General features: G+C 34.2%; 5 protein-coding genes and 1 long non-coding RNA gene across 7 annotated transcripts; 5 read left to right on the forward strand and 1 right to left on the reverse strand.

Annotated features, from left to right (window-relative positions):
- The first annotated feature begins 1,181 nt into the window (after window positions 1–1,181).
- LOC133673260 (glyoxylase I 4-like) lies at window positions 1,182–2,041 on the forward strand. The gene is made up of 3 exons (XM_062094005.1): window positions 1,182–1,339; window positions 1,467–1,575; window positions 1,829–2,041. Exons 1-3 carry the CDS (start codon window positions 1,182–1,184, stop codon window positions 2,039–2,041), a joined length of 480 nt encoding a protein of 159 aa, XP_061949989.1.
- Window positions 2,042–4,850: 2,809 nt separating this feature from the next.
- LOC133672804 (uncharacterized) lies at window positions 4,851–7,466 on the forward strand. The gene is made up of 2 exons (XR_009834902.1): window positions 4,851–6,543; window positions 7,063–7,466. It is a non-coding gene; the product is annotated as an uncharacterized LOC133672804 (long non-coding RNA).
- A 3,074-nt stretch (window positions 7,467–10,540) lies between these two features.
- LOC133672979 (protein FAR1-RELATED SEQUENCE 5-like) lies at window positions 10,541–12,897 on the forward strand. Of its 2 annotated transcripts, none has more exons than XM_062093558.1 (3): window positions 10,541–10,758; window positions 11,647–12,193; window positions 12,336–12,897. In XM_062093558.1, exons 2-3 carry the CDS (start codon window positions 11,651–11,653, stop codon window positions 12,537–12,539), a joined length of 747 nt encoding a protein of 248 aa, XP_061949542.1. In that variant the 5' UTR covers window positions 10,541–10,758; window positions 11,647–11,650; the 3' UTR covers window positions 12,540–12,897. The 2 variants fall into 2 exon arrangements, with proteins under 2 accessions (XP_061949542.1, XP_061949543.1); XM_062093559.1 differs by lacking the exon at window positions 10,541–10,758 and adding an exon at window positions 10,782–11,034.
- A 683-nt stretch (window positions 12,898–13,580) lies between these two features.
- On the forward strand, window positions 13,581–16,194 carry LOC133672859 (protein FAR1-RELATED SEQUENCE 5-like). The gene is made up of 3 exons (XM_062093404.1): window positions 13,581–13,810; window positions 14,555–15,109; window positions 15,616–16,194. Exons 2-3 carry the CDS (start codon window positions 14,564–14,566, stop codon window positions 15,829–15,831), a joined length of 762 nt encoding a protein of 253 aa, XP_061949388.1. The 5' UTR covers window positions 13,581–13,810; window positions 14,555–14,563; the 3' UTR covers window positions 15,832–16,194.
- A 676-nt stretch (window positions 16,195–16,870) lies between these two features.
- On the forward strand, window positions 16,871–20,192 carry LOC133673414 (protein FAR1-RELATED SEQUENCE 5-like). The gene is made up of 3 exons (XM_062094198.1): window positions 16,871–17,217; window positions 17,919–18,623; window positions 19,747–20,192. Exons 2-3 carry the CDS (start codon window positions 18,063–18,065, stop codon window positions 19,930–19,932), a joined length of 747 nt encoding a protein of 248 aa, XP_061950182.1. The 5' UTR covers window positions 16,871–17,217; window positions 17,919–18,062; the 3' UTR covers window positions 19,933–20,192.
- A 468-nt stretch (window positions 20,193–20,660) lies between these two features.
- On the reverse strand, window positions 20,661–21,926 carry LOC133673415 (calmodulin-like protein 3). Its single transcript, XM_062094199.1, has one exon. The coding sequence runs from the start codon at window positions 21,802–21,804 to the stop codon at window positions 21,163–21,165; it is 642 nt and encodes a 213-aa protein (XP_061950183.1). The 5' UTR covers window positions 21,805–21,926; the 3' UTR covers window positions 20,661–21,162.
- Window positions 21,927–23,362: the final 1,436 nt, after the last annotated feature.

Below are 23,362 nucleotides of genomic sequence, written 5' to 3' on the forward strand. Positions count from 1 at the left end.
AATTCCAAAACAATAAGCTTTCAATATATATACTATGTTTCCTATATTATTTTTCCTACATAATTGAAAAACATGAAAAAAAACCCCTCAACTTAATTGGCATCATCTTCATTCCTTGTAAAATCACTACCACCAAGTGATTTTTAATTAAATAAAAATCATTATTTAAATGGCTGCATGTTTTGTTAATTAATTAATTAATTATTATAAAAAAAATAAAAACTATCAACAAAATCGGCTTAAGTTAAATTCGAGTCACTAGATTTACATGTTAAGTTAAACCGAGTTTTTAATAACAATGATTTAAGCTCTTTGTGTATTTAACTAATGCAAGGGGATGATTTAATTTAGCGTTTGAAAATGCAATTAATGAAATATATATATATATATATATATATATATATATATATATATATATATATATGTGTAACTCATGAGTTCATTTAACCAAAAAAAACTTAAGAGTTCATTAAATCATATATAAACATAACCTTAATTACTAGTTCATTTATTGAATTTTAACTTCTTTATTAATTAAATATTTTTCACCTCATTAATTTGATTTCTTTTTCCCTATTAAAATGTTACAACAATTTGTGCATGATGATAGCCCAAATTCATTAGATGGAAGACATCATATCGTCCCTCCTTAAAATCTTGCACCTTTAGGAGTTTTGTTCTTTAAAAGGTGTCCATGTAAGAGAGACAAAACGCAGCCCTTCAAGCTATTTAGACTCTCGATTTCTTGCTGAATTATATGGGATAGGGGCTAAATTGATTGAAAACAAAAGTTGGGTTTTGGCCACCATGCAAAACCCTTAGCCCTACGATTTCAGTTTCTTTGTTTCACGAGCACATTGTAACCAAAATTAAAAACAAGAGGGAAAACAAGTACATATTTCACAAGCATATTGATCATAGGCATCAATATCTCAAGATTCTAAGGGGGAAAAAAGCAACCATTCAAATTAAGTCTGGGAAAAAAAATCCTTGACTGTATGAAACAGCAAGTACCTTGGACGTGCAGCATCAGCATCATCTCTCTCTGACCTCTCTTCTGCCTCTGAATCCACATTTAAATCTAATCAATACTTTTTCTTCTTGTTTCATGTCTATTTCCTTCCCAAACCTTGTAAAACCTGACCCCATATATTGTGTAGAAAGGTGAAGGAAGTGAGAGGATGGTCAAGGAAAACAACAGAAATCCTTTGCAGCTGAAGTCAATAAATCACATCTCGATTGTTTGTCGATCACTAGAGAAATCTCTTGATTTCTACCAAAACGTTCTTGGGTTCTTTCCTGTAAGGAGACCTAGCTCATTGAACTTTGATGGTGCATGGTACATATACATTGTAGTATACGTTCTTGAGTTCTCTTTCTTTCTTTGTTTTAATTTGGCCTCCATATATACAGTATAGTACTGATCAAATCATTTCCTTTTCTTGATTTGATGTGCACTTACTCAGGTTGTTCAGCTGTTACGGCATTGGCATACATCTGTTGCAATCTGAAGACCCTGAAATCATGCCCAAGATCACCGAGATTAATCCCAAGGACAACCACTTCTCTTTCCAAGTATCTCTCTGTAGCTCTCTCCCTCTCTCTGCACGTACATGAATACATGTACAAATACATTGGATTTAGAATTAAAGTGTATTGCATGCCTTCTCCAATCGGTGTTTTCCTTTCTTCGAACAGATGATTCGAGATATTTAATCAATATATATAGCGTTTAATTACTATCTCGGAAGAAAAAACAAAGAACATATTTATGCATTAATGATCTTTTACTAGGCTGAATTAAGATTTTTTTCCCTTTTGGCTACAGTGTGAGAGCATGGCAATGGTGGAGAAGAAACTGGAGGAGATGGAGATAAAGTACGTAAAGACAAGAGTAGAGGAAGATGGAATGGAGGTTGATCAATTGTTTTTCCATGACCCAGATGGAATGATGATAGAAATTTGCAACTGCGATAACCTTCCTGTTATCCCACTAGCCCATGATGTTATGTTTTCTTGCTCATTTAATCACAAATTGTAAAATCTAAAATCAAATTGCAGAATCCTACAATATTTCTGGGATATATTTATATATAACCTATTAAACTTATTAATTCATACATAAATATTTTATAACTTCAGCTCATTTATGGAATATATTAACTTCTTTATTAATCTATATATCTTATTTTGATTTTCACTTGATTAAATTTAGTTCACTCATGTGATGTTAACTACTTTGTTAATTTATCTCATCTGAACTTTCATGTATAATTAAATAAGCTTTTTTAATATTAAAATATAGAGTTTGATACAATGTTATTATTAATTGCTTGGCTTGCGAAAATTATCTTCAAGTAAAAAGATTTGAATCCTAGCAAACCAAAACAAAATATCAATGAATACAAGAGACTTGAACTAATTAATCAATCACGAGCAAGAGAAGAATCAAAATCATATATATTGTTGATAAGTGATGGTTAAATATTATTCTAGTTGATCGAATCTGAACTGCTTGTCTGAATCTATAGAAGCAGCCTGCTCGTCCTCTACCCTCTTCTTTCCAGCCTTCATCTTCGTAACTATAATATTGAGAGAGGTAATTGTGAAGAAATAATTCAAGTCCACCTTCTGTCTCCGCCACCAGAGACTTCAGACAGAATTAGGCGGAGAAAAGGTCGCGGATTTCTTCGGTGATGGCAGGAGAGATCTATCCAGGCAGCCTCGAGATAACGGTTGAGAAGCGCCGGAGGGTACGCCAGAGAGGGCCATATGGAGCCCCATAAAAAAAGGCAGTATAGTTGTAGCTCCAATGATGGCTCTCAGGCCTGTTGGCTAAATATGCTTTCATTCTTGATGAAACATTCTTCGGAAGCTGATACAGAAGATACAATAACAGGAGTCCTGGAGCCCAATTTAAGAGAAACACAATTGGACCGTACTGCCGTGAGAGAATCTGTAATGACTTTTTGCAATGGTGGTTTCGACAGAATGTGGAGATGGCCGGCCTATAACTGGAATAGAGAAAGGACTTGGTGGTAAGCTGCTGTTACGTTGGAATACAAGTTTGATTGCAAGAAAAGTTGTGAGGAGGAAAGCAAGGTTTTCATCCTGTCGCATGCATGCCTAAGGCAAGCAAAATAATTAAAACAATTTCTTTTTTAAATAAAGTGGTGAATTCTTTGGTGACTTGCATTTTGATTATTTCCGGAAACCCTAATATCGTATTTGATTAATTAGTGCTTATAGATATAAAAAAAAATAGATATAAAAAAAACAGAAAGATGTCTAAATAAATTTTGAAGTGAATTAAATTTTTTATTATTATTATCTTCTCCAGATAATAACTAGATGTTATATAAAAGCGTTGCGAGTTATAAAATTTGTATCATTAATTGAATTTCCACATGCAATATTTGTCTATATATATATATAAGTTTAATTGGGCTATTTACGTATTATTATTGTTCATTTATAACCTCTACTGAGATATAAAATATAAGCATTTGGAAACACGGGTTTTTTAAAATTTTAATTTTCTTTTGGTTCAAAATTAATTTTTTATATATATTTTAAATTATTTTAATACGTTAATTTTAAAAATAATTTTAAAAAAATATATTATTTTAATATATTTTAAAATAAAAAACACTTTAAAAATAAAAAACAGTGTCACATTACGTAGCTACATTTATTGCTTTTAAAACACAATACAAGATTAACAAGAACCATTCCTTGCAACCTTTAGTAGCACTCATGCGTGGCTTCCGAACATTTCCAAATTTCCCTCGAATGCTCACGCAATAACCCTCCTTATTACACCCAAGTCGCCTGGCAAGAATCCTCCCATCTTGCACTTGACTTGAAGGTATGGTTCAGTGATCAATTGTGTGACTTGTTTTATTTTTATTCCAAGTTTGATTTTTTATGTGCATGCCTGTCATTCCCGTGATACCTTATTTGTTTACTGAGCTTGTAGGATGTTCAGTGAGCCGTAGGGAATAGTCGTGGTGCACGCAAGCTGGCCTGGACATCTCACAATAATCAAAAAAAAAAAAAAATCCTCCCATCTGTTTCAGAATGACGACAAGACATTACTCGCATTACAAACCCTATCTGCCGGGCATATTCTGACTCAAACTCCATGCCCTTATGTGGTTCTACAACCGTATCTTTTCCAACGTTTTCAACCATTTCTTTGCCAACAGAGCTCTCTACTATTTCAATTCCCTCATCTATATCCACTGCCACACAACAACAGCATTCACCATTACCTTTTAAACACTTGTTCATCTATTAAAATTAAGCTCAAAAGTTGACGAGAACAAACCAAAAATAGCATAGCTCACTCTTCTCTGTAGCAGCTAAAACCAAGTTAAGAGTAAACTAAACTTCCCACCCAACAAAACCCAACTTTTCATGTCAAGAACATAATTCAACAGTAAACAAAACAACAAACAACATTAACAACAACTGCTTCATTTCCTCTTGTTTTCTCTGTCTTTCACTTTCCTCTCATTTCTCAGAAACCAATCAGACCATATATCAAAACAACATCAAGAAGCCACAAAATTCAAACTTTCTCTTCTCAAATCAAAACCCACTAACAAAATGAAAAAAAATAAAATAGATGGCAGCTTTATAGCATTAAGCAATAAAAGTGAACTATACCTTGCAATAAAAAATCCAAACTTTTTGAATGATGGAATGAATAAGAGTAAATTAAAACAGACACAGATAGAGGAAGATTGTAACTTACTTGATGCGGCAAAGATCAGAGAGACCCGGAATTAAGAGAGAGCATTAGAAGGTAATTTTGAAGAGTTTTAAGGGGTATTTTTGGGTTTTGGAGAGTAGGGATAGATGGATCAGGGTCTAGTGAGAGATGATTGTGAAACTAAGTGTTTTGATGCCACCAGACAACATAAATTTATTTGACGACATGTCATTCCTTTTCTTTTTATTTTATTTCGGAAAAAGAACAAAATAAGACATTCTTAAAAAATAAAAACTTAAATTATTATTATTATATCTTCCTAAATCCTAACAGACAAAGCAGCACACAGTCACAACAACAAAAACCCAGCTTAAAAATCAAGTAAATTTATATCTCTTTACACTTTTCTGTTTGGTCCCTGGGAAAATTAAGCAAAGAAAGCCCTTTTCTCTTCTGTTTAGTATATAAAGCTATGAACTTTATATCTGTTGAGCTCCATTTAAGTGCTAAGCCTGTTAAACTAGAGATTAAATTTGTGTATTTTTTGGTCTTTCTGTGTGAATTGAACTTAAAGTTGTGAACTTTGTGCTGTCGTTGATAATTTATTCTATATTTACTGTGAACCCAATTGTGAAGATGCAAGTTTCTATTGTTTTGTTCTCTCTTTTCAGTGTCGTCAATTTGGATTGTGTAAGTTAATTTCTTTGTTCTTTAGTGCATTTCGCATACAGTAATTCATCAGTAGCTTATATCGATATGGGAAGTAGCCCTTTGGTTGATCTTGTAGGCCATGTTCAGGGTTTCGTTTGTTGTCATAATATGAAAGATACAGGGAGATGAGATTGTCAAGTCAGGTGCCATTTTTTGGTGCAAACTGAATGTTTTGTAAGTCAACTACAGGTGCTAGATTTGGAGTAATTAAAATCGCCAATTCAGTATAGGATTTAACTTAGGCCAGCTGCAGCTGCAGCTGCATGCAGTCTTGGGTCGTAGCCATGTGTGCGTGTGAATTATGCATGCGGTGATTTGGTGGCAGACTGTACATGATTCGCCTGAATGGCTAGAATTCTAGGCTGCATGAGCATAGCCCAGGATGTTCTAAAGGGTGGTTGGGACTTTATTGGAACCCCCACCCCACCTCCAAGTTCCTGCTTATTTGTGACTGGAATTGAGTATCAAATATGTTTCCATGAAGATTTAGTATGCTCGTGGTGCCTAAACAATTTGTTTTAGGTGATTATGAATATTGATTTATGGTATGCACATCTTGAGACTACTTGCCAGTTTGCTGCCTGTGCTATCTCCTTTATGCAGTTATTACAGTTTTCAGCTTATAGGTTTTCCTCTCGTGATGTTAAACATAAATTGTAACTGGTGACATTGACTTGCAGTGGAGATTGAGACCCTCGTGGAAGACAAAATTGTGACAACAGAAAGTATTGTGGGAGGTGAAACTGGTGTTTGTGAAGTCGACACAAGCCAAGAACCATATGAAGGTATGGTATTTGAATCGGAAAATGCTGCCAGAGTTTTCTATGATGAATATGCTAAACGGGAAGGATTTCTTACACGTATTGTATCATCCCGTAAGTCTGAGCATGATGGAACAATTATATCTCGCCGACTTGCTTGTAATAAAGAAGGGTTTAATCTCAGCAGCCAAAAGACAGGGCAAGTTAAAATTAGAAAAAGAGAAAGCAAACGGGAGGGTTTTATGGCAATGATATTGGTGAAGAGAGAAAAGCTAGGGAAATGGGTGGTGACAGTTTATGAGGGAGCATAATCATCCACTAGTAATATCATCAAAAAAAGGCCGACCAACAACAGTGTCGTCTGTGTTTCTTGCATACCTTGTGATGCACACACCCTCACTACCCTTGTACATATTTGTACTTGTGGTGGCCAATAGAAATCGGCAGTGGTTGTCCTTAAACCTTGAAGCGTTGCCGAATAAACGCTATATATATTCTAAAGATTGGCGTACGTAGTTATTGACTCTAAAATTGCTTTAAGGAGCTATGTTCATTTAGCTGACATCAAACCATGAATAAATCAGAGGGTTTCATGTTTTGACCCCTTTTAAAAAAAAGTCAGTTTAGCATGATTTTAATAAAGCTTACTGTAGAAAAGTTTGCACTTCCATGCTGTTTATTTTAACAAGATGCTTCTTAACATCAAGTGCTGATACATTGTGTATCAGAGTAATGCTAAGCTATAAGTCCAATATACCTCTCATTTATTCTTATACGCATTGTCTTATCAGCAATAGTTGTTCATGGATTGTATTGGTATTGCTGGTAGTTGTCACTATATAAGTTCTAAACCAATTTTTGTTATCTTGTCAGGATGAAAAGGATGAGAGAATTCGAGAGCTATCCTCCCAGTTGCATCATAGGAACCGACAGTTAGCAGCATGCCGAGAACAGCTGCAAATTAACATTTATGATTTGCATTGAGGAACACACTATGTGCATGTTAAGAACACTCGAAGGTGTTGTTCAAAACATTAGAGAAGTTGAATCTGAAACCAGAAGCTGCTCCTAGGTTAGTCATAAGACCTGGCATTACGTTGTAAATCTTGTACAAATTTCAACTCTTGTTAGTAGGTGAAATTTCATCAAAATTCCTTCCAGCTGTATAATTCTGTTGCAAATTGTTTCGAGGCCTTGTAATCAACCGCTTGACCTAATCTCAGTTTTGTAAGTAAACTAATTATATTTCATGTATAATATTCGGCTGCGTTGATCAAGTAGCAGAAGCCATATTACCGTAGATTACAGCTAGCTTTACTTGCAACCATGGATACCCTTTGCTCCCTTGCAGTCCCACACCAATTGTGAATGCAACAATCAAGGACTTGAAAGAGTACCAAGAAAATTTTGAGATTGGGGTTAAGGGTATTTTTACTTTTAGAACAATTAATTCACACAATTCTTGTGAAAATTCCAATTGCCTAACCATCACAAAATTCTCGTGAGAGGTTGATAGCATATTTTTTGTTGAGTATTGCATTAATTTATGTTTAGATGTTAAATGTATTATCTAATATCCTTTCCCACCTTCCACGGTATTATCTTTATTTTATTTTTATTAGATAATAATTGAGTTATTGGAGGAAATTAATAGATTAATAATATGGATTGATTAATACTATAGTATTATTCAATGGAATTGTGCAAAATTAAGTGGATTTTTATACTTTACTTTTGTTTTTTTGGTATTTCATATCTAATTTTCTAAAAAAAACAAACACCAATCTTCTTATATTAATCATGATTAGGTCAAAAACATGGTGAAGATAAAATAATAAGGAATTGAAACAATAAAAATAGAAAAAAGTTTAACACAATCACATAGTTGTAACCTACACAACCATCCAGAATAAACTTCTTTATTCAATTTGAAAGAGATTCATCACCTTCATTTTATTTTATTTTAATAATAGGAACATTAGTTTTTATATCTTCATTAACTAAAGTATAATGCACTAAACTCTTTTGCTAGTTTTACTAGCAAAGGATTTTCTATATTAATATAGTTAATACTTTCTTAAATTAATTTTTTTTTTCATCTCCTTGTTCTTTGCTACACTTTTGTGCTATTCCTTTAATCATATAACAAGATAGAGGTTTTTTTTACAACATTTTACAAAAATATATTAATTGAAAGTCTTTATATAAATTAAAATTTATTATTAAATAATATTACAAAATAAAATGAAGTGATAGAAATTTTTTTTCGACAATTATATATAGCTAAAAGAAATTGGTGTTTTACTGTGGACTGCATAGTGCAGTCCACAGTAAAACACTAATTTCTTTCTTAGGGCTTTTTTTTTTAAGTTTCTAAGTTTTTTTAGCTGTTTTTTATGCTTTTTGGGATTATTTTTTTGCTTCTTTCTTTGTTGTTTTTAATTAATTTTTTTCGTTTAGTTTAGTTTGTTAATGTTAAATTTCTTTCTATTTAGTTATTAGATTTTCATGACACATATCCCGAGTTTCACGGGTTAACCTGGTTTCACGGGTGAACCCAGTTAATTCCGGGTTGACCCGTCAATTTTTTATTATTATTATTTTCATAAATATTTTTTTTAATTTAGTTTGTTAATGTTAAATTTTTTTTTATTTAATTATCAGACTTTCATGACATAAATACTGGGTTTAATAGGTTAACATGGTTTGACGAGTTAACCCAAATTTTTTTTCTTTTTAATTAATATTTTTTGTTTAGTTCAGTTTCTTAATATTCACTTTTTTTTATTTAGTTACCAGACATTCATGACACGGATCCTGAGTTTAACGGGTTAACTTGGTTTGACTAGTTAACCTGAATTTTATTTTATTTTTTGCTTTTTTTCTTTTTAATTATTTTTTTCGTTTAGTTTAGTTTGTTAATGTTAAATTTCTTTCTATTTAGTTTTTTTTCTTCTTAGAGGTTTTTTTTCTTTTTAATTAATTTTATTTAATTAATTTAGTTTATTAATATTAAATTTTTTTCTAAGTAGTTCTCGACTGATGCCTTTAGTTTTTTTTTATGCCTTTGATTGTGAACTGCACAGTGCAGTCCACAGTGAAAAGGCTGATACTTTTTTTTTCTTTTTAATTAATTTTTTTTGTTTAATTTAAATTGTTAATGTTAAATTTTTTTCTATTTAATTATCAAACTTTCATTACATGAATTCCGGGTTTGACAGGTTAACCTGGTTTGACGAGTTAGCCCAGTTAATTCTAGGTTAACCCATTAATTTTTTTTTCTTTTTAATTATCAAACTTTCACGATGCAAATTTAAGGTATGACGGGTTAACCTGGTTTGAAGAGTTAACCCAATTAATTCATATTTTTTTTCTTTTTTTTCATTAGTTTTTTTCTTCATCTTGGTTTTTTTTAACTAATCTATTAAATTATCACACTTTTATGACACAACCTTGCAGCTAGACCCACGTCGAATGCTATTAGGTTTGGTGTTGCAGTCCAGACACTTTTATACTAAGGGTTAACCAAAGTTTAATGTTATTATTAATATTATAAACATTACTCTTGGATCAGGCGTTGTAACCAAACCTAAGACTCTTGGGTATAACTTTGCAAAAAAAAACCTAACACTTTTAGATCTTAACTATTTTTAAAATGCAAAAAATAATTGACACGCGGCATCGCGCGGGGCATGTAACTAGTGGGAATGACTTTGAGTCGTAAAAGCTTTACTAATAAATTTTTTTATAAAAGCTCAAGTATTGAAAATATAGTTATTAAATTTAATTTGTCTTAACATATCAACTTAATAGTTCACCGATTTAGAAGTTGGTCAAGTTATGTTTTTCTTTAAACCTTGTTGAAAATTAACTTGGTTAAATTTTAATGATTTAGCATATCAATCCGTGACTCCATTGAAACCCAACTAGGTTAACTCTGAGGTTTTTTTATATATACTAAAATAATATTGTTTTAATTTTATTCAAATTGATGTTATTCGAGATTTTTAAAAAAAATACAATAATATTATTTTAAAATAGATTTGAATTAACCCCTTAATCCACAATTCAAGCCTCGAAAGGAGTTTGGTATTAAATTTTATACCATAAATATGATCTAAAGAAATGATATCTATAAAAAAGTAAGTGAGCCAATATTAAAATGGATATGCAAGCAAATAAAATATTATCTACCGAAAAATAAATATTTTTTTACAAAGAAAAGATAAATACCGCAACAAAATAAAATTACAAATAGCAACATTTCCGTTGCTGCAAGGGGACCAAGGACTAGTTCTTCCAAAAGACGACATGTCACATGCATTTTATAGAATTAGAAAACAAGAGTTCCCACTTTCCAACCAGCAGCTGTCAACTAGACTACATGTCGTTTCCTGAAACTGAACTTTCCTCTCTATTTCCTTCTGTGCCATGCTTCTTTCACCACAGCTTGAAACTGTTGACTGGCTTCCAGATAAGAGAGGGAAGAGAAAATGAGCTGAGAAAGTCCTCTGGCATACAACCAAAGGTTGGAGAGTTTTGGGTTGGGATTCTTTGATAAAACCAAAGGTTAGTTTTTTTCGCACTCTCTCTCTCTGACATACACTTGATAACTATACATACAATGACGCGCGAAAGGTGTAATCTTTTTTAAATTTCTTGATGGGTTTTGTTTCTTGTCTTCCTTTTTTTTGTTTGTTTATTGTGTTGAACTGTTGGAGATGGATTGAGGAAGTGGAAGAAGCTGAAATGCTTTTCAAATTCTTTTCTTTGAAATGGAGCTCATTTGACTGCGAAGATTTTGCTAATGCAATGAAGTTTGTTTCTTTTGGTGATCTAAACCTGGTAAATGAGAATGCCATGTTGTTAATCAAATTGAATTGAATATATGAAACAATGAAACCCCATGAGCTTAAAATTTAGGACCCTGGTCAAGATTTTGTAGACCCTAGTTCATCAACCTAGATTTTGGTCAAGATTTCTTTGAAATGGAGCTGAGCATTGCTTGTTTTCTGTTTCAACCATACTTGTTTTCTTTATTGGCTTCCTAGTCTATATACTTCTCTTTCGCTATCCTGACACTGTTGAGTCACCTTCTCGTGGTCTCCATGTGCTGTACTCTTCTTGTTTCTTGCCTGAATGGGAAATTTGATGATGATCCCTTCTTCTTTTTGTCCTTAGAATAGTAGTAGATGGCTGTGTCTCAATAGAGACTTGTATACATATAGATCCAACTGAAATCACCAAGGTCTAACCCACTTATTTATTGACTTGAGTAGTCTGAGCAGAGAAATATGCCATGCGAGTGTGCCTTGCATGATCGTCATGGTCAGGCATTGTTTTGCACTTGAAACTATGGGGGAAATCTAGACTTGGGGGTGCAGAAAAAACGTTTAATATAATACCTGCTTTCGCTTCTTCAATGCTTTCGGGTTTTGACATCTAAATTTATGACAGGTTCATGATGGCAAGCACCTCTGGTGAACAATTTAATTCTAACAGAAATTATAGATGTTGGCTGGCTGAAACTTTTGATGACCAAGAAACAGCAGATGATGAATTAGCTGGTAATCTTGATGGAAATGATAACATAATTCAGCAATCTATTCAAGATTTTCCAGTAAGTTTGGAGCCATTTGAACCATTTATCGGAATGGAGTTTGAATCAGCAGAGGATGCTAGGGAATTTTATGAGTTGTATGGCAGGCGAATGGGCTTTACCATACGTAACAATCGTACACGTAGGTCACTCAAAGATAACTCAATAATTGGTCGAGAGTTTGTTTGCTCAAAAGAAGGCTTTCGTGGAGGAAAGAGTCCGAAGGGAGAAAACAGAGTTTTTCAATCACGGCCAATCACAAGGGAGGGATGCAATGCAATGTTGAGGATAGCTGTAAAGGATGGAGGGAAATGGGTTATTTATGGTTTCATAAAAGAACACAATCATGATCTTAATCCTAGTAAAATACCACCTCGCCGCTCACACAGGATTGCATTTAGTGAGGTATGTTTCAGGATTAGTTTTGTATGGTATGGTTGTTATCACGCCCATTTCAATTTTAGATCTTCATTATTTTAACTGTTCCTGTCATCTCTTCCAAAAGCTTGTATTTGCATGACATGAAATAACTGTTCTCTTCTTGCAGGATGAGAAAGATCTCAAAATCCGAGAGCTATCCACTGAGCTGCATCGAGAGAAAAAGAAATCTGCTGCTTATCAAAAGCAGCTACAGATGGTTTTAACATATATCGAGGAGCACACACAACGTTTATCACTTAAGGCTGAAGTTGTGGCTAACAAAGTGAAAGAACTTGAGTCTGAAGAGCCAGAAGATCCAGATTCTGACTAAGAGTATAGCTGAAGATTTTCTGTTAGCATCTGTAGTCAACTAATTCTGGTTTTGCTTGACAAAATACAAACGGATAAACTCATTTTAGAACTTTGCATTCACAAAGATAACTGTTGCTACGTGCAAGATTCTCCATCCCATCTGAACTTTGTAACCGAAATATAAGTTAACAGCTGCAAGGTTCGATAGGATTCGTAAAGAAAGGGTGGTTTTAGGAACTACTGTATTGAGATTACAAGCTCAAACATGACAAATTTGTAACAGCTTTGAATGATTTAGGGGAACCGTGTATAAATTCTAAGCAGATCACTGATCCAGAAGTCAAAATTCAACTTTGGACTATGAGTTTCCATTGCTATCATCTATCTTGGGTCCAAGATGTGATTCTGATTATGATATATGAGCAGGAGAATTTAAGCAAATGTTTCTCTCTCCAGGGAGATTTAACCAAGTGTTTTACTAGTTAGAACTGTATAACACCTGACACTGTTAATTTTAGGTCAGTGGAAAAGGGGAAGAAATTTTAAAATCCAAATATGCTAAGAATCTTGTCATAAGAAATCCAGAACAAATTAACCTATGAATGGTCCACACATTTTCAATATGCTTCACCAAGAAGTTTCAAATTGAGGTCAAGTCCTCCCCTTTAAAATGCAGAACTTGGTAGGAGTAGGCTGATAGGGAAAGCAGAATTAACCAAACCCTTGAGATTCAGCATGGGATAATTATCTTGGTTTCAAACTTTTCCTTAAATGCACCAGTTGTACACGGAAGGTTTTACTCTCGGTTATAAAACTTGTATGGTTAACCGATGACTTGCTGACCAGGGCTAAGTTGATGGAAAAACTGAGTTTTTTTTCTCTTCAAAACAACCTTATTTTCGAGTTATCTTTTTTCAAAAAACCTGGATTAATCCAGGTTAAACTCTGTGATCGACAACCCAGGTCTCGAGCCAGGTTGTTGCTCGAGTGGGGTATTACAAGTAAAGTCTTACTGCCTATAATATCTTAGCCGACTGGGCTTTACCTAAAAAAAGACACATGGACATTCCCCACATCAGCCCTTTTTCTTGGTGCTTTGTCCCACCAACTTCACTTCACTTTCATCTCAGCCTGTCAGCCAGCAACATCTCTCCTCGCTTTCAAATCAAAAACTCTAAAAACCAACTAAAACCCTTTACTTTACCAGAATCCAGTCTTCAAATCTAGGGCTTCCACTTCTATTTCCAATCCCAAAAGGCTTCTATTGCTATGTAACGCTTCATTTCACCGGTGAGTTCATCAAAATTTCTTCTTTTTCACTCTTTTGTTTCCTTCCCTTCAGTGCATATCATTATCATTTCTTTTGTGATCTCTTAGTCTAATTTTGTTTGAATTTGGTTATTTTATCACTGCTAATGCTGTTCATATTAGTCTAGGAAAAATTCAATGAAGAAATATACTTTCTTGGCTGTATGATATGTGGTATTGTTGGCTGTCTAACATGATTGCCTCTATCTGTTAAATTCATTAGAAAGAAAGAAAGAAAGTTATATTACTTAATACTTCTTGAAAGATAAAGATGTTGATGTAATAAGGTGATTTGGTAAATGTTATATTGGGCTTGTGTTAACTTTCCAGTTGTAGCTTCTTTTTTCCTTCCTTTTTTTGGATAATTTTGTTCAATGGTGGAGGAAATTTATGGAAGATTAAGTTTTTTTTGTCAAACCATGTTCTTGAAGGCATTGACACAATGCCATTCTGGGGGCAAATAATGTTACAAGGGGCTCCATTTTTTTGTTGTTGTTGTTGTTGAATTCTGAAGCTTCTTTTACAGTAAAAAAGACTTAATTGTTAAGAGAGACATGTCTCTATTTGGATTTTCTTGGGGCTGTATTTCAAATTCTTATTTTGACTTGATTTCCTATCTTTAGTGAGTTTTTTATCGGATCTGTTTTTTAATTGTGATCCTACTTTTTTCCTTGTTGGAGTGTCTTCATGATGCAGTGAAACTAATTTTGAAGTTTTTTTCTGTAGGAGTATATAATGGATAAACAATCTGTTCATGGGTTTGATTCCAATGACAGTGACCTGGATTTGCATGGTGAAGCCTATGAATGTGGAAGGATAGAAGATGAGCTTCAAAATAACTTGGATTTCTGTGTAGATGAAGATGACAAGACATCTGTGCAATGTATTGAACTAGCTGTAAACGCTGAAGGTTTAGAACCATGTGAAGGTATGGAGTTCAACTCAAGAGATGAGGCCAGAGAATTTTACATTTCCTATGGCAGATGCACTGGTTTTACTGTACGTATACACCATAATCGACGCTCTCGGGTTAACAATCAGGTTATTGGTCAAGATTTTGTTTGTTCCAAAGAAGGATTTCGAGCCAAAAAGTATGTACATAGGAAAGACAGAATTCTTCCCCCACCACCAATCACTCGGGAGGGCTGTGGAGCAATGATAAGGTTAGCCTTGAAAGGAGAAAAGTGGGTTGTCACCAAATTTGTCAAGGAGCACACTCATACACTAATGAGTCCCAGTAAAGTTCCATGGCGAGGATCTGGGAAGCAATTAATCAGTGAGGTATGTTTGAGGTTTAAAATGGCTTTCTAAAAGTTCACACATTAATTCACTGGATGAACTGATCCTTCTTTTTTTAGCGTTGTGGGATTATCACTAGACAATGATTGCTGGGACTGTTAAACCAGATCCTGCCAAGCTTTAACCACTAGTTCCTATATGCACTACATTGACAGCCTAGTAGCATGAATGTCTTGTTAATGGTCTAGTTGATATGGATCTGAATATTTTATACTTATTTACTACCATAAACTTGACTTTTCCCCAAGTAATAAAGTTGGCTGTAGTTGGTCACTGCATTATAGGGAAGGAGCCGGGAAGCTCAACTTTCCCGCTAGATGCCTTATGAACATTGCCGTAGCCATAAGCAGAGAATATTGACCATATAATCTAGATTGAGTGCTGTAAATACGGTACCTCCATTGTTCACAGTTTCCCTTCTATTTCATGCTCTAAATCAATTGTCATGAAGTTATTGTGATTTCCTTAATATTCAATTTTTTTTGCAGGATGAGAAGGATAAAAGAATCCGTGAACTATCACTCGAGTTGTATAATGAGAGACAAAAATGTAAACGAAGGTGTGCTGTATATGAAGAACAGTTAAATATGATTCTACAAGATTTGGAAAAACATACAGAACATGTCTCTAAGAAAGTTGATGATGTTGTCAAGAGCATTAGAGAAATTGAGGAGGAACATTCAGATGACTCCAACAGCGAATGAAGTCATTCATGATTTAACCTCTCATTTCCTGTGTTTATGAGGATGGATGATTTTTAGGAGTCAAATGCCAACTTATCACATAAACAGTTTGTTTGGATAATCATTAAGATTGATAACTTTGTGATTGATTAGGTCAATTATCTTTTTTCTTAGAATATCAATGGCTGCTCTCTCGATTTAGCTTGGTGTAACATATTGCCATTTTTTTTTCTTTTCTTTTTTCTCATTAAGTTTATGCAATTGTTGTTTGAATATCAGATTCAAAATTTTAGTTTCTTTGATAAATATGTCAGGGACATTGTGTAATTTTCCTTTTGGAGGTTAATTGCTGGCTTAGCAATAAGATTGGAGAATTTTTTGCCATGATATTACTCATTGATCTGTTATTTTTCAAAGTGTGATAATGTTATTGCTCTTTTGCAGTTAAACCAGGCTGGGCTCAGCGGTCTGACATGAAAAACCTAGGATATAGAGCAAGCTCCAGGTTATGTTTATATTTCTAGTTGAATTGAACAAGATATTAACCACGATAAAATCCAGTTGATTCGGTCAAATTAGTCAGGTCAACATGATTTTTTAAAAGAAAAATAAAGAAAAGAACAAAAAAATCCCTTTGTTCTACCCCAAGAAGCACCAGAGTTAGGATATATATTCGTTGGAGGGGGTAACACAAAAAGGTCTAGGAGTTAAACATGAAGATAGGTTAAGATAAACAAGGATCAAAGAAAAAATAAGTCATTTCCAACATCAAAGCATCAAATAATAATTTTATTTAATAAAAAAAGAAAAGAAAAGAGCATCAAATAACAATATCATAGATTTTGACTTATTTATAACAATTTATATAGCCTAAATTGGTGGCAACAATTTTTCTGGAATAATAGAAACTCACAAAAAAAAAAACCAAAGAGATTATTATTTTCAGTCCTTCAAAGAGTTTTAAGAAAATATACTTTTGTTTTTTTATTTTAAAGTTTTAATTTGGTAGCAATAAAAAAAAAAAAAAGAGGTTATATTTGTGATGTCGAAAAGAAAGACCTCTCTCCTCTCCACGGCTTCAAGTCGTTGGTGACTTGACTTCATCCACTTTAAGGGGGGAAAATAATTCCATAACAAATTTGGATTGCGAGAAATGAGTATAAATATGCTTCGATTTTCTTAACAAAGTCACCAGAAAAGTGATCACTTCAACTCATTGAACCAATCCCAAGCAAAAAAATAAATTAATTAAATCACCATGTGCTTCTCTGTCCCTGATTACTGACCGTTAGATTTAATTAGCCTTGAAATCCACAGTTGATCTCTCTTTCTAGTTTCTAACAAGACACAGCGCCCAGTGAACTTAACTTGTCTCAAAGTCTTGCAAGAGAAACAGGAGTTAGAAAAGTAAGCTCCTTTTCACTTAAACTTTTCATTTTATTTTTATTAATAATATCTGTCTATGCATATTGCTTTAAATGTTTTATATTGTGAAATGGGTTTGCTTTAAATTGTCGAGAAAGCGAAGAATTGATGTCAAACTTGGTGTAAAAGGAATGAAGACGAAGCAAAATGTTTGACTTTTATAGTCTTCGTAGGATAAGTTCTTTTTTTATTATGTTTTAGATTGTTCGGTTGCTGAGAAAGTGAGGGAAAGAGTTTGGAAAAGAAAGTTTTGTGTGTAGTGTTAGTTATGTGGTATGGTGATATGCTTGATTTTTAAGAAAATGGGAAAACTTTGTGTCAGCTCTTACTAATGATTCTTGAAAGGTAAAGACTTCCCTTTCTTTAATTCAAAATTTTTTACTTGGAAAAGAAAGTTGTAAATGAGTCCATTGATTTATTTGTTTGGTTGTTTAGGAAAGTGAGATTGGAATAGTTTTCTATCAATGTTTTGTTGTTTTGTTTTGGCTTCGTTTGAGAATGAGAGTATTACCTAGCTATTGTGGAAGAACTGAGAGCGTCGTTTTCAATTTCCTAATTCATTTGCTTTTAATATTCAAGATGAAAATGGGTTGCCTGAAAATGTGTTACTTGAAGTGCCTGCCGATGTAACTGAAAAATATGAATACTTAAGTCTTCTGTGTTCTTGTGAATGTGTTTGTCAGCCTGAAATCTTATTGTGCTGGCTTTGTCACTGCAATGAAGCGATCAATATGCATAGCACCTAAATCAATATCTCGAGGTCAGGAGTAGCACTGGATCTCATTTCATTAGGGGTCATTGGATAGAATTCTCATGCTGGGAACATAATGACTAGCACTACTGATCGGCGCAGTTTTCTGGATATTGATGAAGGTTCAGATGAGGAAATGTTTGAAAGTTTTGGTGAACATGAAGCTTCACAAGATGGGTTGTTGCAGCAATGCATTTCACAGCGTGTTGTGGATAATGGCATGATTTTGACAGAATCATCTATGGAAAATATAAGTGTGGATGGTTTAGAACCGTATACTGGGATGACTTTTCCATCTTTAGATGATGCAAGAGATTTCTATTATGAATATGCCAAGCGAACAGGTTTCACCATTCGAACAAATCGGATCAGACATTCACTAAAGAGCATGGCAGTTATAGGACGTGACTTTGTTTGTTCAAGAGAAGGCTTTCGTGCTGCAAAGCACTCGCTGAGAAAAGACAGAGTTCTTCCTCCACGTCCAGTTACAAGAGAAGGTTGCAAAGCCATGATAAGACTGGCAGCAAGGGATGGAGGGAAATGGGTAGTTACCAAATTTGTGCAAGAGCACAATCACAAGCTAATGACTCACTGTAAATTTCTTGGAGAATTGCCAACTATAAATATACTTAGCGAGGTATGTCTGAGATATCACTTGCAATTTACATTGCTGTTATTATAGATCAAAGTAGCAATTGTAAGAAATTAGAATATCCTTATTTAGCTATCGACCCGTGTCTTGATGTACAACATTACAGGCTTTTAAGGTGTCTAAATTTGACTTTCATTTTTAACAGCCTTTATATGCGCACTCATCATTGTTTCTCAGGTTCCTTTGAAAATTCTCTTAGCAAAATTTCTAATATCACACCCTCCACCAGCACTGTTTGCTTACAATACCATGGATTTGTGGATGTTTGAATCTGTCATTGGATTTCTCAATCGGAATATTTGTTCCTGAAACCTCATCTCTCTCTTGTCAGTACCCTGAATCAAATCCAATGTCTTCTCTGGTTAAATCCCTAAATTGATGCAGCTTTAGAATTTCATAATTATGATCTGAAAGTAATTACATCAGTAAGCCATCCATACTTGGATGGGAAAATGAGTGCATTATTGTGACACTTGTGTTCCATGGCTATTGCCTGATTTGTTGTTTTTGTAACCAATACACTCAAGTCCTGAGATGTTCTTGGTCACATTTTGCCATGTTTTCAGCTATTCTGTGTCCGTTGCATACTCATACTCAAGTTAGGATAACAGCTAAGGTACTAACATTGCATTGTTGAAAAACCAGTTGCCTGCCTTTTGAAACATATAGTTTAAAATCCATGCCTTCTGCCAAGTTAGTGGCTAGAGTGGTACTTCTCTGCTTTGCAAATGGCAGGTCTATGATTTGAGCCCAAGTCATAGGTAGGGAGGATGCCTACCCTATGGCTGAAACTTAAAGATATGTTGCAAGGAAAGTGCGTTAAACCTACTGAAATGAGACATATAGCACAATTCCTCATCTTGAAGGCTCCAAGAATGAACAGTGTGACATTTTAGCATGCCGTACAGGAAATGATAGCTTGTGTCATTCTGAAGTAATACCAAAGGAAAAGGCTAAACCCTTGTTGCATAGGCTGTGAAATATCTTTGATTGTGAAATTGTATTTATGATGAGATTCCAGTACTGGATTCTTCCAACATTTCTAATACTTCCAAGATCTTCCTTCTTTTCATTCGCACAACCTTGATATGCTCAACCATGTTTGCAGGAAGAAAAGGATAAGAAGATCCAGGACTTGTATGGTGAGCTTCAGCGCGAAAGAGAACGATCTGCAGCATTCCAACAACAGCTATGCATGATTCTCAAAGATCTCAAGGAACACGAGGAATTCGTGTCTTTAAGAGTTGAAGATATAATTAAGACTTTGAAAGAAATTGAACTTGGTGTTTTATAGTTTTGAACGTCGATAAACTGCAATTTTTCAACGGATGCCAAACTAGAACATCGAGCTCACTTATCTGGATTTCCACTCGAGGCTGAATATCAGTACCATACTACCATTGACATGAAACTTTTCTAGAGAACACTGAATAGAATGTATATAAGCATTAATTTCTTTGGTGTATATGCAATGACTGTAGTTCATAATCTAAGTGGAGAATGTGATGTCTTAACTTCTTCATTTTGGAAATGACATTCTGAGCTTTCCTCTGATCTGACATGCAACAGCTAGTGGACTTGCAAGGGGACCACAGATGCTTCATCTTTCCTTACTCAGATTTGAAATTTTCTTTGCAAGACCAGTTAATTGTTCTTGGATTTTGTTACAACTTTCAAACATGAAACATGCTTTTCTTTTCCATTTGCCAGTTGAGCCTTTTGGGCACAAAGTGTAATTCCAAACACGCCTAGACATTACCATAATTTTAGTAGTTGTTGAACAGTTTCTTTGGGTTTTATGTTGCTTTTTCACCTGATTTTGGGAAAGTCGATGTTTAGTTGGCTTCTTTGACTGCAGTGGCAAATATAGCTCGTCATTTTTGGGGTTTGCCATTAAAGATCTTTGACTCAGACAACATCTAATTTTCAGGTAACCAAATTGGAAGCAAACCTGCAGCGCATTTACTCATTTTACTGCAAATAATCCTCAAGATGAGCAATTGTCTGCATAGGAAACTTAACTCAAGTTGAAGATGTGCTGCAAAGCTCATTGATTATCAGAAGAGAAAATATAAGTTTTTTTTGGAGAAACTCTACATGAAAATTCTAGTTTGCAACAGTCAAATAGCAGTGAGCTACAAAAATAACACAACATAAAACAATGATACGAAGAAACAAAGGAAGCCCCCCCAGCAAACCAATCGGAAAAAATTGAAGAACTTAATGCCCAATACAAATTACCCACTCTAGAGTTCCAAACCCCCCCATCAGGCAACCTCCTACCCCCGAGTTGATAACCAGTCACTCCGGTGATTTTGCTTTGCCCGCCGCTGACACGTGTCAACGATCGACTGACTGTAACCATGGAATAACTGGATCAACACGGTACGCCTGTACAATTGATTCAACCAATGGCAAGCATAAACACTTGGCAAAGCTGATCCTGTGTGATGATCCCCGCTGTTTCTTGATGTCCAGAATATTTACACTTCATAATAAAGATTAGTGGACTTCGAGCATATGATTAACCCACAGCACTAAAACCACCACCCTTCATCATCTTCTTAAACTCCCTGTAATCCACCATTCCATCACCATCAACATCCACCTTCATTATCATCCTCTTACAATCCTCAAAAGTCCTCCCTTGTTTAAGACCAAGTGAGGCTAAAACAGACCTCAACTCATCAACAGTAATAAAACCATCACCATTTTGATCAAAAACATTAAAAGCCTCCCTCATGTCCTCCTCCTCATCTTTCTCATCCATGAGTGACTGATACAATTCACCAAACTCATCAATATCCACACAACCATCACCATTGACATCAATCTTTTCAATCATTTGAGTCAGCTCTTTATCAGGGATAAAGATACCAATATTCTCTAAGGAATCATTCAACTCCTTCTGCGTGATCCTCCCATCTCCATTCCTATCAAACATCTGAAAAACTCTCTTCAACTCAGCTTGGTCCATTCTTTTCAAAACAAAATTAGACGATGATGGCAACAAAGAAGAGGGTTTCTTGGTGTTGGTAATGGCTTGGAGGGGATGGTGGTACCAAGAAGTGGGGAGGAGAAACCTAAGTTTCTTGGGGACCAAGGAGAGGAGGAAAGAGTTCAGAAGATTGTAAAGAAGGAAAATCCTAAGCAAGATAGCTCGCATTGAAAGCAAAAGTGTAGAGAAAATGTTTGGTGGGAGATGCTTTGCCTTGGTTTTACTGCCTGACAAGATATACACGAGACTAAATTCGAGTCCTTATATAAAGGAAATCAGAGCAAAAATTGTTGAACTCATGAGAGTATTTTTTTTATATAAAAAAAAAAGGTTAGGTCACTTTAGAGCTGGCCTCTCTTCTTGATCATGCTATACGCGTATTAACTAATTATATAGAATAATTAACCTTTTGTCAAAGACGCGTTGCCATTATTATTGCTGTTCTTGTAGGTTTGTGTCTCTTGGTAGAATAGTACTAATCTATTGGAAAATCTTTTGCTTGCCTCCTTGCTTGCTTGTTTGTACAATGACAGACACAGCAATCAATATTTTTTATTGTTTTTATTATGAAAATCATCCATCAGAGTTCACCCTTAACTCTTTTCTAAATATCCAAATTGTTGCTTTTCAAATGCTTTCCAACTTTGTTTGTAACGAGTAAAATTAGAAATGTTTACAAGACAAGAAGGGTACTATTTTAGATTTAAAAAAGAAAAAAGAGTGAATCATAATGTATAATTAACAAAGGGATTAAGCTATAAATGAATAAAAATGCAAACAATTAATATGGAATTTATTAAACCAAAAATATTAACCATTATTTGGCTATAAATAGAGGAACTATTAATTAGTTTACTCAAAATAATTTCTCAAATGAGAATATATCATACTCGATGGACTTGATTTACAGTTTAAATTATTAATTTTTAGATTAATATGTGAGTTATTAGAGTAATTAAACAGAATTAATATTCAAAATAGCTTGAAATAAAACTCGGTTAATAACAGATTTTGAGATCACAACTATGAACAAACTTGCATGGAAGAGGGTTAATTTGTACTTTATTTTTCTTTATTTAAAAGTTCGTTGAGAAATATGACCGTTGATGACGGATCTAAAAATTAAAGAGAAGGGAACGTTATAAAAAAGGGAGAGACGTTTAAGAGAGGAACGCGCCAACGGACACGGTAGATTTAATAGTGACCGTTAGATACTGTAATAAATAAACGGCTATTAACGCGTGATTGGTGGGGGTGGTGACACCTGGCAACATTAAGGAGCGAGGCCGGTTTTGCCCAGTTATTTTATCGAGTTTGGTCTTGTGATTTGGACGTGGACGGCCTTGAAAGAGACAATTAATCTTCTTGTAAAAACCTACTTGATGAAATTAGGACATTATTTAAATCGTTTGGACAAGCGATGCTATGCTATGTCAAGATAATTGCGATTACACGTGATTGTCGATCATAATTATTTATATAAATTAATACTATAAAATCTTATCATTCATGCGTTCATAATTCGCGTGCAATTTATTTATTCATGACTTTTCTTGATAAATTCTCCAATATATTAGTGAGTTATATGATATGTTATGATTAGAGACTGTGTTTCTCGAGTGATTATTTTGTGAGATTTTTAATGTAAAATTATAAGAATTTTTTATTATTATTATTAACGTAGTTGTCAGGTTAGCATGCGCGCACCTCGACTAATCTCACGAAC

Source organism: Populus nigra, chromosome 14 (genome assembly GCF_951802175.1).
Source record: "Populus nigra chromosome 14, ddPopNigr1.1, whole genome shotgun sequence".
Lineage (NCBI taxonomy): Eukaryota > Viridiplantae > Streptophyta > Magnoliopsida > Malpighiales > Salicaceae > Populus > Populus nigra.